Source organism: Lactuca virosa, chromosome 3, assembly GCF_052849685.1.
Source record: "Lactuca virosa cultivar CGN04683 chromosome 3, Lactuca_virosa_CGN04683_v6, whole genome shotgun sequence".
Lineage (NCBI taxonomy): Eukaryota > Viridiplantae > Streptophyta > Magnoliopsida > Asterales > Asteraceae > Lactuca > Lactuca virosa.
This window is the reverse complement of record NC_136428.1, coordinates 9,790,687-9,808,360: the sequence shown is the minus strand read 5'-3', so window position 1 is coordinate 9,808,360 and position 17,674 is coordinate 9,790,687. Positions and strand designations below refer to the sequence as shown.

The window sequence follows — 17,674 nt, the reverse complement described above, 5'->3', positions numbered from 1 at the left end:
AAGCTTGATAAAATCTTAAAAGATATGAGATTTCGAAGGTGTGTACAGGAGCAGCCTGTATACACAAGAAGAATAGAAGAAAATCTAATCATTGTTGGAGTGTATGTCGATGATCTTGTTGTCACATGATCAAGCACTGGAATAATATCAAAATTCAAGCAAGCAATGGCCATGAAATTTGACATGACTGATTTAGGTTTACTTACTTATTATCTTGGAATTGAAATACACAAGAGGGAAAGGGATATTACAGTAACACAATAAGGATATGCAAGAAAAGTGTTAAAAGATGCAAGTATGTTTTATTGTAATTCGACTCTGACTTTAATGGATGAAAATGTGAAATATTCCAAAGGAGATGGTGAAGAAGATGTTGATGCAACCGAATATCGAAGCTTGGTAGGGAGACTCGGATATTTGCTTCAAACCAGGCCAGATTTATCATATGAAGTTGGCATTACAAGTCGATACATGCAAGAACCAAAAAAATCGCATATGTTAGCTATCAAACAAATTCTGAGATATGTGAAGGGAACTATTGAATTTGGAATATGCTACACTCGAGGAGATTCATTAAACATTGTTGGTTATAGTGATAGTAGCCACAACATTGATGAGGATGATGGAAAAAGTACATATGGGCATATTTTTTTACATGAATGAATCTCCTATTACCTGGTGTTCATAGAAACAAGAAATAGTTGCACTTTCCTCACGTGAAGCTAAATATATGGCTGCATGTGCAACACGTTGTCAAGCTATTTGGTTTCGTGATCTTGTAGCTGAGATAACAGGAGAAAAGATGTTGGAGGTGGTATTACATGTTTACAATACATCTACAATAGCCTTGATGAAAAATTCAGTTTTTCATGGTCGAAGCAAGCACATCAAGTATCGATTTCATTATATACGAGAAAAGGTTGAAGTAAGGGAAATTATTGTAGAGCACATCAGTGGGAAGGAACAAAGTGCTGATATCCTAACCAAGGCAATCACGAATATTAAGTTTGTTGAAATACACAAGGTGTTAGGTGTAAAGGATCTCTCGATTTCTAGTCAGAAATTAAGGGGTGAATACTATGTAATTTACGAGATTACCCTTATACACAAGTCGATGTATAAGGGACAGCTAGGTAGCTCTATTTTGAGTAGGAAATTAAGAGTTGTATTGTGAGTCAAGTTTCCTTATAGAACAAGGATTATGATCACTAAAATAGAGGCAATGTATCGACTCGATGAGAGTTGATTAAGAGTTTCTAGATTGCAGATTGTAACCCAAGTTTTGAGTTAGTTTCTTGAGTTATAATAAGAAGCATTCAAGTTTTTTCTATGTTATATACCTTTTGTTTCTAACACAATCCACACACAAAAACCCTAGGTTTGACATCCTCCACTCTTTTTTTTTTCGACGATGAGACGAGAGACAAATTTTCCGGTGATGCTTCACAACAACAATAGTTGTTTGCCTTCTTTATTGACATGTGTGAGATGGGGAGATGAATGAATGTTGTTGTATGTGTTTTCATCTTTATTGACCTTCTTTCTCTTTGACATCGAGTAAAGATATGAGGGAAGGCTTGAATTCGATGGTCATAAAATCTATAATTTCAGTTTTTATCACTTAAGAAACACATGAAATGCCTATTGAAGTACTAATTAAAAATTATAAATTTTGAGTGTACATATACTTTTGACAAAATATTTCATAATTATACATGTTAGAACTTTATGGAAAATCTCTCTAATCTAAGTATTATAAATTATAAACAGCTCACACTAAAATGTGATAATTTAGTTAGGAAAAAATTTATGCCTATAGGTGTCTCTTAATCCTTATTCTAATAAATGAATACTTTTAATCTCCTTTTGTCAAGTGTCACTCTAATACAACTCTTCATTAATATTATGTCATGTGTCATGTAGATATATTAGACAACTCATTTCAAAATTCAAATTTACATTTTCTAATTATATGTTCAATTTGAAGTTATAATAACTTTAAAATTTTGATATATCTCTTAATTAATAATTTATTTAAAATGATTTATTTAAAATAATTGATTAATAATTATAAATTTTTATTATGAAAGTTTAATTAATTTTATAACTCATGGTTCACACTGGTTATAAACTAGTGAGATATATAGAGGTTGGAAAAACTTTAATGTATATAAACTTATTGAGATATATAGATGTTGGAAAGGGTTTTTTACTTTTTAGTTAAAAGTGCGTAGGTTAAAACTATGATATCAATTTTTTTTTTTTACTTTTTACTTTTTTATTTTTAGTGACATGCTTTTCTTAGTTCATTGTTAGATTATATATAAAACTTCCCGTTACAAAAAATAAAAAAATAGTCAATTTCTCGAACACTTTAAAATGTGATGATTTAATCAACGTATTTATCCATTCTATTAAATAAAAAACTTAATGAGAAAATCGAAGGATAAGACATGTATAAATGGTATTAATTCATTTAAACTCTATCCTTATAAAATTTTATGTTGTCTTCAATGATTATTGAATTCTAATAGACGAAAATAAATATTTTATTAAATATCCATAAATTAGATTTTATAAAATATTTTATTAAACTTTGTAGATTTTAATGTATCATAAAAGAAAATTATTATAAAAAAATTATTACACTTGTATAGAAAATATAATTTTTTATGTAACAATCTATTTAAACTCTAATAAATTCAATATAATATAATGTTTTTATATGATTAAATGTAATGATTTATAAGCAATATGTAGACATATTATTTTACCAAATTAACTTTACAATGCAAGCATGTTCACTGAAAACTATATATATGCGAATATTATGTCTGTCAAAGTTCAATTAAGTACTCTATAAATAGAAACCCATCACCTTTGGATACTCGCAAAAATAAGCAACTATGGAACTTCTATTTCTGGTTATATCTTCCATTACTTTCTTCCTCTTTCTCCATGGCCTCAACCTCTACCGTAGAAGAAAACTACCGCCGGGTCCTGCCGGCTTTCCCATCATCGGAAACCTTCTTGAGCTTGGACCTAAACCCCATGAGTCCCTTGCCAAACTCTCCCAGAAACACGGTCCACTCATGACAATCCGATTGGGCAGCATCACTAGTGTGGTGGCGTCCACACCTGACGCCGCCAGAGAAATCCTCCAACGCAATGACGAGGCCTGCTCCGGCCGTATCGTCCCGGACGCCGTCACCGCCTTGGATAACCATGACGTGGCGGTGCTATGGATCTCACCAAACGAGGAGTGGCGGACCATCCGGAAAGCCCTCAACACTTACCTCACCCACCAACACAAACTCGACACCCTCCGCGACCTTCGCCAGAACGTGGTGGAGGGCATGCTGGAGTTCCTGCGGGAGTCAGGGAGGAAGAAGGTGGCCGTGGATATAGGAAAGCTGTCATTCGCGGTTGCGCTCAACCAGATGTCAAACACATGCCTATCACAGAACGTGACTAGCTACGAGTCGGATGATATCGGGGGGTTCAAGACGGCGGTGAAGACATTGATGGAGGTGGACGGGAAGTTTAACATAGCAGATATTTTTCCGGTGCTGAAACCGTTGGACCCTCAGAACATTCGGCGGCAGGCGAAGGCTGCTTATGATTGGTTCGATAAAGTGACAGCAGGTTTCATAAGTGAGAGGCTAAAGCATCGAATGTCGAGCATGGAGAGGTTTGGTGATATGCTGGATTCGCTGCTGGACTACAGTGAAGAGAACGAAGCAGACTTCAATCTCATACATATCAAGACTTTACTTGTGGTAGATCCTCCTTCATTTTCCTTATTTTACGATAATTTAAAAAATATATATATTTAAAAAAACTCTAAACAAGTCATAGATTCCAAATACTTTTAGTGACCGAGTTGTTAAGTATTTTTTTTTTTTTTTTTTTTTCTAAATAATAAGTAGTTATGGCTTTTTTTTTCAAAATTTTAGAAGAGTGCCTAACATAACCCGTAAGGTTCATCGTATTTAAACAATTAATTAGAATCATTTTCAAAATTTTAGAAGAGTGTCTAACATAATCCGTAAGGTTCAACGTATTTAAACAATTAATTAGAATCAGGCCGGTTATTCAAATCGTGGCAACTTGTTTCCAGTAACATGGTATAAGACTTTATTCCAACAGAAAGCCTTTTATACTCCAACTACTAATATATTTTTTTTGGAAACTGCGGAATAATTGTATATGAAGATCCACATCTACAATTTAGCAAGCCAACTACTTCTAATAATTTAATATAAGAGTCACTACTTTTGTTCTCCTTTAATTTTCATAAACATCATTACTCCAAGTTTTCCAGTACTAGTGAAACGTTGCTTATAAAACGACCAAAAATGTCGCATTGATTTTATGTCGATCGTTGAAAGAGACAAGAAGGAAAATGATAGTCGGATCTGGAATCGTAGAAGTGTTGGATTGATCATAATACCCAAAAACAATAGTTTAATATTCTCAAATAAAGAATTATAGCAATAAGGTTTGATAATTGTTTCATTTTGTATAGTAAATGCAACGATGCTAATGAAAGATTTTAACATTACAGGATCTATTTTTAGCTGGGACAGAAACAAGCTCAAATACAACCGAATGGGCAATGACTGAATTATTGATTAATCCCGATATGTTCTCAAGAGTCCGAAAAGAAGTGTCTACAATAGTAGGAAAAGATGGGAAAATTCAAGAGGCCAAAATCCTTGACTTGCCATATTTGCATGCTGTTATCAAGGAGACAATGCGACTTCATTTATCTGTTCCATTATTAGTGCCTCACAAAACTGAAACGGAAGTTAAACTTGGTAAATATGTTGTGCCAAAAGATACACAAATTTTGATCAATGCATGGTCTATAGCACGTGACCCAAGGTATTGGGAGGAGCCAGAAAGGTTCAAGCCGGAAAGGTTTTTGGGAAATGAACTTGACTACAAGGGTCAACATTTCGAGTTTATACCATTTGGATCAGGCCGAAGGATGTGTCCTGGAATTCCATTGGCTCATAGGGTTGTGAGTTTAATGGTTGCATCGTTTGTGTATCATTTTGAATGGACGCTTCCACATGCTAGAGAAGAGATGGACCTGAATGATATTTTTGGTCTCACTTTGCTAAGAGCAACACCTCTCGTTGCAACTCCTATACCCATTAAATGAGCGCATAGATTGTGAAGAGAGCATGCACCTATTATTAACTATGGCCGGAAGAATTCTAGTATTATTTTTAAAATTGTAAGCTTTGATTTTTATGTAATATACTTTTAATGTAACGACCATGTTCAAAATAAGTACACAAAAAAATATTATAGTTTTCCAAATATCAGCTATATACAAAATAGCCGACCCTATGGGTGTAGGGATGCGACCACATAGGCCCTGAAAAAAATAGCATCGGGTTTATCGTACCTAAGCATTTTTGTTGTAAATTGGTCCGTGTTCGATTCCTGGCAGGTACCATTTATTTTAGGAAATTCATTCATATATTTTCAAACTTTAAATATTAGTTGTATGTCCTTATAATTTCTAGACTACGGGGGTGTTTCGAATAGCTTTTAAAACAATTTTTGTCTTTTAACTTTTTCAAAAAGTTAAAAAATGGCTAAAAGATATTTGGGTAATGCAAAAGATTTTTTTAAATAAATTTTTGTGTAGGAGAAAAAGTTAGTGTTTCAAAAGTCACAAAATCCTATCTTTTAGTAACTTTTGGGATTTTTTAACATTAAAATATGATTTTTATCCTAAAAGAAAAATACAAACACATTTTAAAGACTATCTTTTGGAAAAAGTCATTAACCAAAAAGTCCTTTTACAAAAAGGACTTTTAACATCAAAAAGTAATCCCAAACACCCCTACATGTATGTCCACTTAAAACTATAAAATTCACATACACACACACACACATATATATATATATATATATATATATATATATATATATATATATATATATATATAAAAGAAACATTTTTTATTTCACCACATGCATTTGAAACTCTCATTATTTTTCAATTTCTTTATAATAATGATTATATATTTGATTAATATTGTTAAATAAGTGCAACACATAAATTGTAATACTAAATTAACTAAACATCGATATTAAAATATCATCTTTTACTTCTATTTATAAAATTATGTATATAATTTTTAACATATTACACTTAACTTATTAGTTTGGATATGTTTTTGTATGTAAATCATTATCATTTTAAAGTCATAAATTTAAATAATTTGTATAAAATATTTGAATTATCAATTTAAATATAACAGTAAAAGGTTAATTTAAATCGAAATGTCAATTAAAATTTAAAAAAAAAATCCAAAGATTATTTTGTAAATAGCCAAAAATTATAAATTGTCATATTAATGCAAAACCTAAATTGTAATCCCAACTTAACTAAAATATTTTTATAATCATTAAGTGCTTCCAAATAAATAGCTTAAAAATAACTTACAACAACAAACTTAAAAATAATATTATATAAAAAAATTATATTGTTATCTTCAAAAAAAATGTTTGATGTTTTAAATAATTACAATGATATAAATTCAAATGTTATATATATATATATATATATATATATATATATATATATATATATATATATATATATATATATATATATATATATATATATAGGGAAAACTGCAATAAAGTCCCTACATATTGGTCTAATAATCGATTTAGTCCATATATATATTTTTTATTCAATTAAGTCTCAAATACCGGTAATCGTATTCAATTTAATCATTTGACCCGGTCAACAGGTCATCCAACTTTCAAAAATTACATTTTTGGCCCAAAATTTTATTACAAATTTGGTCCAAAACTTACACTTTTGGCCCAGATTTTAAATTTTGTTACAAATTTGGTCCAAACTTTACCCTTTTTGCCCAAATTTTAGAATTTTATTATGAATTCAACCTAATATTAGTTTTTTTACAACTTTTTTTCTCAAAGAATTGTTTCTAATATGTTTTTTCTTTATAAAATCATATTTATACAAAAAAAACGTAATTTCACATAAAAATCTTATATTTTCTATATAAAAACTTTTTTTAAAAAGTTTTTTGTATATGAAATATCTAGTTATAAAAATAGTTATTTATTAAGTATATAAATATATAAAAATCCGTTTTTATAAAAAAATATATACAAAAACGTATTTTACAAAAAAAAATGTATACAAACACCTATTTTATCTATATTTTTTTATAAAATCGTGTTTGTTTACATTTTTTTTTATAAAAACGTGTTTGGATAATTTTTTTTATATAATACGTGTTTGTATACATTTTATAAAATGTATACAAACACGATTTTATAAAATATATACAAACACGTATTATATAAAAAAATTATACAAACAAGATTTTATAAAATGTATACAAACACATATTATATAAAAAATTATTCAAACATGTTTTTATAAAAAAATATAAACAAACACGATTTTATAAAAAAAAATATAGATACACACCTTTATATATATATATATATATATATATATATATATATATATATATATATATATATATATATATATATATAAAGGTGATAAGTGTTTGTATACATTTTTTTTGTAAAATACATTTTTGTATACATTTTTTTATAAAAACGGATTTGTATATATTTATATACTTAATAAATACATATTTTTATAACTAGATATTTCATACACAAAACACTTTTTAAAAAAGTTATTATATAGAAAATATAAGATTTTTATGTGAAAATACGTTTTTTTTGTATAAATATGATTTTATAAAGAAAAAACATATTAGAAACAATTTTTGGAGAAAAACGTTGTAAGAAAACTAACGTTAGGATGAATTCATAATAAAATTCTAAAATTTGGGCAAAAAGGGTATTTAAAATCTGGGCCAAAAGTGTAAATTTTGGACCAAATTTATAATAAATTTTGAAATCTGGGCCAAAAATGTAATTTTTGAAAGCTGGATGACCTGTTGACCGGGTCAAAGGGTTAAATTGAATACGATTACCTGTATTTGGGACTTAATTGAATAAAAAAATATATAGGGACTAAATCGATTATGAGGCCAATATGTAAGGACTTTATTGCAGTTTTCCCTATATATATATATATATATATATATATATATATATATATATATATATATATATATATAATCACAACAACTATAAATAACATTAAAGCATATATTATATTTAATTTTGTTCATGAGTAACTTGTGGATATATGCAATTGAGACGATTGACATTATATAGTTTTGACTGATGTGTGTATAACATCCATTTTCTAGAACGGGTCAGTTAAAGAATTTATGGAGTGTAGATATGGTTTTTTGGGGAAAACCACATGCCACGACGTGTCATGAAAATTTAATGGAGATCGCGTTTGGCATAGTTGTAACGACTTGGTAAGTGGATGGCCACGACGTGGCAGCTGTTGTAGCCTAAGCCCATGGTTTTTAAGGTTTCCCTCCATATTTAAGGACCTTAACTTTAGGGTTAGGCCATTCTCTTCAACCTCCACCCTTTTATCTCGAAACCCTAGCCTCGTTGAGTGTTCTTGCAGTGTTCTTGGTGTTTTTGGCCACTTGAGGTTCATTTCAATAAAGCTTGAAGATTAAGTTGCTTGCAAAGTGTTTTGATGAAGAGCTCAAGCGTAGATCTAGCAAAGTGACTTCATTTCTGGACCATTGTAGTTATAAAGCTTCAAACTTTACTTCTAGTTTGCTAGATCTAGCTTATGGTCAATTTTTATGCTTTTGGTCCCTTTTTGGTGGTGTGCTTGGAGTTGAGATGACTCTAGCCCCTTCTAAGCACTAAGGATTGTCTTATGGACCTTTTCTTGTTCGAAAGTTAGTAACTTGATCTTTTCCTTGGATCGATGCATGTTTTGTGAAGAATTTATGCCATTTTGGACTTATTATTTTAGATCTTGCTTTGGGGGTGAGTTCCTAATAGAAAAAGTTGGAAACTTTATCCATTAAGTCATTAAGAAGGACTAGATATAAAGTTTTAGGCTTAGATCTGTAAGGATTAAGCTCTTAATAGAGAAAGGAGAATTCTGTCAGCAACCATGACGTGACCAATGGCTCACAAGGTGGTAGAATACTGATTCGTGATTGTGTTGTCATGACATTCCCATGAGGTGGCCAAGGAGGGCCCACGGTGTGGTGATGTCCTGCATGTCGTCTATTTTTTTCTGTCATGCCCACGACGTGACCAATAGGTCTCCACGTTGTGGTGGTTGTTGGCTTGCACTAGTACAAAAATGACCTACGGTCACACTTTCCGAAAAACGGCCTGTGACACTTTTTCTTAAAAGTGTGGCCAAAGGTCACTAAAAAAATTTAGAGACTGTTTTTGGATACATTTAAATTAGATTGTGTGGCCATTATATAGACAATAAACACTTTTACCACACTTAATTATACCAAATGTGACAAATATTAGTCACACTCGAACACTGAGATCATAGGTCACAATCAGCCACATGTATCGATTAAGATTGTCATACTTTTTTTATGAGAGACAGTAGATAAAAGTATCGTCACATGAGTTAGTTCTCTGTGTGTCTATAACCTGGTGCCTTTTTGGCCACATAACAGACAAAGTAGCTAAAAGGTGATACATATGGTCACACTAATTATTTGTCTGTCCATAGGGCAGTTCTGTACTAGTTGTATTTAGTTTACGCAAGAAATTAAAAGAAGTTAGTATTGGTTACTTATGGTCATGTACCTTTTATTATGTGTGTCAAAATATTATGAATTGGCTTTAAGAATAAACAAATATTGTGTGTGTAGGTAGCATTTAGTTACGTTTACAGCTATTATATGTGTCTATATGTAAATATAGTCATAAAAGAAAAATAATGTCTTATCGTTATAATTAGGGGTCGTTCATTGAATATGTTACTTATGGTCATGTACCTTTTATTTTGTGTGTCAAAATATTATGAATTGGCTTTAAAAAGAAACAAATAGTGTGTGTAGGTAGCATTTAGTTACGTTTACAGCTATTATATGTGTCTATATGTAAATATAGTCATAAAAGAAAAATAATGTCGTATTGAATAAGAGTTATAAGAAAAGGACCAAATTGCCCTTTTTGTCATCTATTCTTTTAATTGCACCAGATAATACACCATTAAAAATGAAAAGAATACAACTTATTTTAACAGAATATTATGATAAATAAATGAAATGAATACAACATAACTTGTTTAACATTGCATAACGAAAGTACATTGCTATTACATGCAGTTTATGTTATAACATGTGTAACAATATAACAGTAAAAAACCGAAAAAAAATATCTTTGAGTTATAACAATATTACACCAGAATAGTTTGATGGTATAATATGGTAAAAAGATATTAAGTAAAGTACATCGTCATTTTTTGTCATTTTCTTATTCTCCACATAACGATATGCTCAAGTTTTGGCCTTTCCCTTCTACAAACAAAAAATAAAGATCATTAAGTGTTAAAAGAAGGAAAAATATTATCGCTACAAATGTAATTCATGACATTAAGAAACACGTACCGTACGTATAAGAATACAGTGACAATCAGTACGAAAATAATCATTTTCCTTCTGCAAGTCAAGTGTGTCTACACGTGGCAATATGTTATCATTATGAGGAACAATAGTACTAAATTCTTCATCTACATCTTCATATGTATCTCTGTAATTTTTGGGAGGTGTCTTGAACACAATAGACATTTTTTGATCGAGTGGGTCTGTCACGTAAAATACTTGTTGTGCTTGTGAGGCTAATATGAAGGGATCACCTTTATGGCCTAATCTTTTTAGTTCAACTAGTGTGTACCCTAATTTATCCCTTTTTACCCCATTTCTATTGTCAACCCAGTCACACATGAAAATTTGAATTCTTTTAAAATGATAATCTAGTACCCATATCTCTTGTAAAACACCATAATAAGTGTTTTTGGCATATGTTACAACTTCTTTACTGATGTGTGTGTCAGTTGCAACAACACTAACCCCACTGTTTTGGTAAACTTTACCTTCACGAACTTTTGTACGAAAAGTATATCCATTAATAGCATATACATCGTATTTAATAATGTTCTTATTGGGTCCATGTGAAATCCATCTCATTGTCTCTGTTATACTTTCTCTACAGGCCCCTAACTCTCTCTCTACCTGAATTGTAATTAGATTATGAATTTAAGAAATAAACACAAAAATAACAAAGAACACAACATATTTGAAAAGAATATACCTCCTTCTTGGATTAGTGTCTAAGCCCGTAACTATATTTGGTATGTGCTTGACCCGGTTATGCATGGTCCTTTTGGGTTGCCTTCACCAAAGCAACTTGACAAGGTAATTTGATATGAGAGAGAGGATATTATGGTTTATTAATATATTATAAGAATAATATATTAAAGGAGAAATCATATTTATTTAATTAGTATTAGTCATAAATTAATTAGGAATTAATTTGGTGATTAAAAGAGATTAATTAAATAAAGGGGCATAAACTGTCAAATGTGTGATAGTTGAGTTTTGGGCTGGGAAACCTAATGGACTAAGGGGAAACGAAATTATGATGAAGGATCATCATATTTTCGTCCAAGGGCCTTATTCCAGAAGGTTCCTTGGGCTACTTGGTGGCTAAGGTATCCATTAGGGTTTAGACTGAAACCCTAGCAGCTTGCACTATAAATAAGACCCCAAGGCTCCAATTTTCGGCCACTTGCTTCCAAGAGAAACCCTAGGGCCAAAAATTAGCATCCTCCCTCCTCCCTCAAAGTTGCATTCTTGCTTGAGGTGTTTGTGATCCATTAGAGGAGTTACAATTGTGACTCTAAGCTCAAGAGAAGAAGAAAAGAACATCTAAGCCAATCTTTGAAGAGGTAAACATCTAGATCTGATGTATTAAATTAATTTTTGAATTATGTATGCTAGATTAGGGTTTGCAAGTCTTGGATTCAATGCATGTACAATAGAGAAACCTAGATCCAAGCATTAGGGTTTGTATGAGCACATAGGATTGTTCTTATGCATAAAACCCATCAGTGGTATCAGAGCCTTGATTGGTTTCTGTTGTATGTGATGCAATTGTCGAATTCTTGCTGAAAAACGATTTTCTTGCCTCTGCCCGAACCAACTCGACGAGTCAGTATTTGGACTCGGCTAGTTGGCCCTACTCAGCGAGTTCAGATTGCTACTCGGCGAGTTTGGGACTCAGACAGAGGATATCTCGGGATTTCTTGCTGTTTTGGTGAAGAATAATTGCCTTATATGTTTTTAACTGATAAAATTCGAATTTTATTGTTATTGAAAGATTATCCTTGCCAAAACACAAGATAATTACCAATTGATTAGATTATAAATTCCTTATATGATTAAAATTGATTATTTGAATTAACTGGGTAACTTATCTTGCAAGAAATTGAATTAGGTCAAATATAGATAATCACTAAATTAATTGTTTGATTTATATTATTTGTTATTTGATCCCTTGTGTTTTGAAAAGTTCAAAACTTGCCCTCAAGTTTTGAAATTTAATTTTTGATTAAAAGTTTAATTTTGAAAAAATTTAAATTTCAACCCTTAGAATTTTACAAGTTTAAAATTCAATCTTATACTCTATCTATTACAAGATTAATATATATATATATATATATATATATATATATATATATATATATATATATACATATATGTATAAGAATAAGCTAGTCTTATCGCTAGTAGGCCTCATTCACGAAGCCAGTCTATAAGGTGGGTATAAGGTTGCTGCCTATAAAATGGCGCTTAATGGGTGTACACTCACACCTACCGCTTGCTTGACTAGTGGAGGGTCGTTAGCCGAACGGATAGGATAGGGCACTTAATTCCTCATTATAAGTATAATGGAAATATTAAAGTAACTACATTGTTTTATAAATTCCCAATCTTAGTTACTTTATGGTAAAATGTGAAAATGATGCTATTCCATGGAATTACACTTTGTACCCCTGTCAAACGTTAGTGGAGCGTGCGTGGCTAACCGGCACACTAATTTGGGATTGACATTGGTGACAAAGGGTGGCTCGATATTTTATCATAGATCAATGGAGCGTGCGTGGCTAACCAGCACATTGATTAGGTGATGAAGACATTGAGTGCACCATGTTGATTCGCATGGTTATTCACAAACTTGTTTGCGATCCTCGGCATCCCAGTCGCAAATTTGAAGTGCATATCGAGATTTAAACATGCCATTGAAATGTTCAATGAATCTCAAAAGAAATCTAGGAATTTTCAAATACATTTAAAACTTAATTTCTTTTCGTTTTTCATGGTGAGAATTAGTGAATCGTCATTCACTTACCTTCAAATTATTTACTTTTAGATTACGGCATCCCTTTTCTAAGTTGTAAATAATGTTGTTGGATCCTAGCCCAAAATTTTCATTTGGGTGTTTAATTGGGGATTCATTTCTAATCAAACTTTGTTCCTTTCTATTTCAGATGTCTAACGCAAACGCAAACAACAACACTTCTGGGTCATTCTCGTTGATGAACCTATGTCAAAAAGTGACATTTGATGGCTCGAACTTCAACGAGTGGATGAGATACATTCGCATGATAAATTGCTACGAGGACAAAGAATATGTCCTCGACGAGAAGCTAGAAAAGATCAACCCAGAAGAAGCTACTCCTGAAGAGATGGCCGCCTTTGAGGCCCACGAGCGTGATGCAACGAAAGTTCATTGCATCATGTTGGCCACCATGAACCTCGAACTCCAAAAGTCCTATGAGGACATGTATCCATATGAGATGCACCAAGATTTGCTGGACAGGTACCACCAGAGCGCGAGACAAGAGCGCTATGAGATCATCACCAACATGATCACCGCTAGGATGGGGAGTGGAGAATCCCTAACTGCTCATTTGCAAAGAATGCAAAGGTATGTTGATCGTCTTCTCAAACTTAATGTTAAGTTTGATGAGGATTTGGCTATCGACATCATCCTCCACTCCTTGCCTTCCTGCTACAACCAGTTCAGAATGACCTACCATATGAACAAAGAAGAGGTCACCCTGAGTAAACTTCAAGGGCTCCTGAGGACAGCTGAGAGCAACCTCAAGGACAAATCTATTGCATCATCCTCTACTGTAGCTGCTCCTGTGTTGGCAATTGGCCAAGGAAAGGGAAAGAAGAGGAAGGCTCCTTCTAAGAGCCACCATAAGGGTAAGACCCAAGATGGTTCCTCTTCTAGTGGGACCAAAGCAGGTTCTGTTAAGCCCTCTTCTGACCCCAAGGAAGCAGAGTGCTTCTATTGCCACCAGAAGGGCCACTGGAAACGAAGCTGCCCTAAATATCTGCAGGATATTAAGGATGGGAAGATAAAGCCCACCTTTGCAGGTATGTATTTAATTAAATCTAATAACTCATCACTTTCTACTTCATGGGTCCTTGATACTGGATGTGGTTACCACATTTGTTCTGATTTGCAGGGGCTAAGAAAAAGTAGGGAAGTGGAGCATGGAATGATAAACTTGATCATGGGAAACAAGAAGTCTTCACCAGTAACCAAGATCGGAGTTTATTCCTTAGTGTTGAGTAATGGGTTAGGGCTAGATTTAAATAATTGTTGTTATTCGCCAGATATGGCAAGAAACATCATTTCTTTTCATGGATTGTTTAGACAAGGTTTCAGATATTCGTTTGATAATAGTAATGGTTCTATTAATGCTTATTTGAATGGTGTCTTTTATTTCAATGCATTACCTTGTAATGGGATTTATGAATCTGTGTTAGTTATAGATAATTTAGGAAATGATGTTTTGAATATTGATTCGTCCACAAGTTTGGACAAAGCATGCTTGTGGCATTGTCGCCTTGGCCATGTTAACAAGAAACGCATAGCCCAACTCCAAAAGGATGGAGTCTTGGGGTCATTCGACCTTAGGGATAATGACGTGTGTGAATCTTGTTTACTTGGGAAGATGACCAAGTCACCCTTTACTGGTACGTGTGAAAGGGGTGAGGGTGTATTGGATCTCATACATACAGATGTATGTGGACCCTTTAGATCCACCACAAGGGACGCTTGTCGCTTCTACGTGACTTTTACAGACGATTATAGCAGATATGGATATATCTACTTGATCAAGCAAAAGTCAGAAACCTTTGAAATGTTCAAAGAGTTTAAGAATGAAGTGGAGAATCAGCTGGGCAGGAAAATCAAGATGCTTCGATCTGATCGAGGAGGAGAGTACCTAAGTCTTGAGTTTCACGACTATCTAAAAGAATGTGGAATAGTTTCGCAATTGACGCCTCCTAGAACGCCACAATTGAATGGTGTGGCTGAGAGACATAATCGAACCTTGTTGGACATGGTTCGTTCTATGATGAGTCGTGCTTCGTTACCAATCTCATTCTGGGGGTATGCCTTAGAGACTGCCGCCCATATCCTTAACTTAGTTCCCACCAAGAAGGTTGCCAAGACACCTCACGAGATGTGGACAGGGAAAGCTCCCTCGTTAGCACATATCAAGGTTTGGGGTTGTGAAGCTTTCGTAAGACGAGAGACTCACGACAAGCCAGAACCTCGTAGTGATAAGTGTTATTTCATCGGCTATCCACAGAAGTCTTTTGGCTATCTCTTCTATAGACCAAGTGACAATGTTGTCTTTGTTGCTAGGAGAGGAGTTTTCAGAGAGAGAGAACTCATAAGTCAAGGAACAGTGGGAGTCAGATTGACCTTGAAGAGCTTCAAGAGTCAGGAGATGAAGGAACCTCTGACACTGGCGTTCAACCTGAGGAGGAAACTCCTGTTGAACCAATTGACCAGTCCTTACCTCTTAGACGTTCGAGTAGAGTTATTGTTCCACCCCAGTTTTATGGTTTCCATATTACTACTGACGGGGATACGTTTATTAGTGATAGTACACTAGTAAATCTGGACGAACCTAATAGCTACAAGGAAGCCATGGCAGGCTCAGAGTCTGCTAAATGGAAAGAGGCAATGGACAGCGAGATTCAGTCCATGTATGACAACCAAGTTTGGAATTTGGTTGACAATGTACCGGGTCGTAAGACAGTCGGGTACAAGTGGATCTTCAAGAAGAAGACAGACATGGATGGGAAAGTGCATACTTATAAAGCGCGATTGGTTGCAAAGGGCTTTACTCAAACTCCTGGAGTTGACTTTGATGAGACCTTCTCACCAGTTGTCAAGATAAAGTCTATTAGGGTAATGCTCGCAATAGCTGCATTTCATGATTATGAAATCTGGCAGATGGACGTAAAAACTGCTTTCCTAAATGGGAAGTTGGCTGAGGATGTTTACATGAATCAGCCAGAGGGTTTTGTCGATGCGAAGCATCCAAATAGAGTGTGCAAGCTTGAGAAATCCATTTATGGATTAAAGCAGGCATCTCGCAGATGGAATCTTTGTTTTGACGAGAAGGTCAAAGAGTTTGGTTTTCTGCGAAACGAAGATGAGTCATGTGTGTATGTCAAGGCCAGTGGGAGTATAGTGAGCTTCCTCGTATTATATGTCGATGACATACTACTTATAGGAAACGACATTCCAACCTTGCAGGAGGTCAAATCATGGCTTGGGAAGTGTTTCGCTATGAAGGACCTCGGAGAAGCTGCATATATACTGGGAATAAGGATAGTGAGAGACAGAAGTAAGAGACTGATAGGACTCAGTCAGGATACATATTTGGAAAAGGTACTAAAACGTTTTAGTATGGAAAATTCCAAGAAAGGGGAGTTACCAATCCAATGCAATACCAAACTGAGTAAGACTCAGAGCCCAAGTACAGAGGCAGAGATAGCTGATATGAGCCGAGTACCTTACGCTTCCGCAGTTGGCTCGATTATGTACGCTATGACCTATACTCGCCCTGATGTGGCCTTCGCTTTGAGCATGGTCGGCAGATATCAAGGGAACCCTGGTAGGGCGCATTGGATTGTTGTCAAGAATATTCTGAAGTACCTACGAAGGACCAAGGAATGGTTTCTAGTCCTCGGTGGGAGTGATGACTTAAGGGTGCGAGGGTACAGTGACGCTAGTTTTCAGACGGATCGGGATAATTACCGATCGCAGTCAGGCTGGGTCTTTACCCTGAACGGAGGAGCAGTGTCTTGGAAAAGTTCCAAGCAAGAGACCGTGGCTGATTCAACGTGCGAATCAGAGTACATTGCGGCAAGCGAGGCGTCTAAGGAGGCTATATGGTTGAATAACTTCATTGGAGACCTTGGAGTTGTGCCATCCATAAAGGAGCCCATGGAAATTTTCTGTGATAATGAAGGAGCGGTTGCCTTGACCAAGGAACCAAGAGATCATGGCAGATCTCGACATATCGACAGGAAATACCATTTTATTAGACATCGGGTAGAAGAGGGACTCCTCGTTGTGAAGAGGGTATCGTCAGAAGATAACTCAGCAGATTCCCTTACGAAGGGACTGAGTAGGGTTAAGCATTTGAAGTACGCTAGGAGCGTTGGACTAAAGGACGATATTAGTTTAGATTAGATAGATAGGAAATTTGTAATGGATAATTTTGTATTCAACATTTTGATGATTAAATAAAGGTGTGTTATTTATAAGAAAGTTACTATCTTGTGTTGATTATTTATCTGTTATTTCCAATTTTGCATGTTTTGACTTCCTGAATAATAAGATTGTT

General features: G+C 33.8%; 1 protein-coding gene across 1 annotated transcript; it reads left to right on the top strand.

The window, feature by feature from the left end:
- The first annotated feature begins 2,867 nt into the window (after positions 1–2,867).
- Positions 2,868–5,331, top strand: LOC145165197 (cytochrome P450 76T24-like). Its single transcript, XM_079083878.1, has 2 exons — positions 2,868–3,779; positions 4,568–5,331. Exons 1-2 carry the CDS (start codon positions 2,907–2,909, stop codon positions 5,168–5,170), a joined length of 1,476 nt encoding a protein of 491 aa, XP_078940004.1. The 5' UTR covers positions 2,868–2,906; the 3' UTR covers positions 5,171–5,331.
- The last annotated feature ends 12,343 nt before the right edge of the window (positions 5,332–17,674 follow it).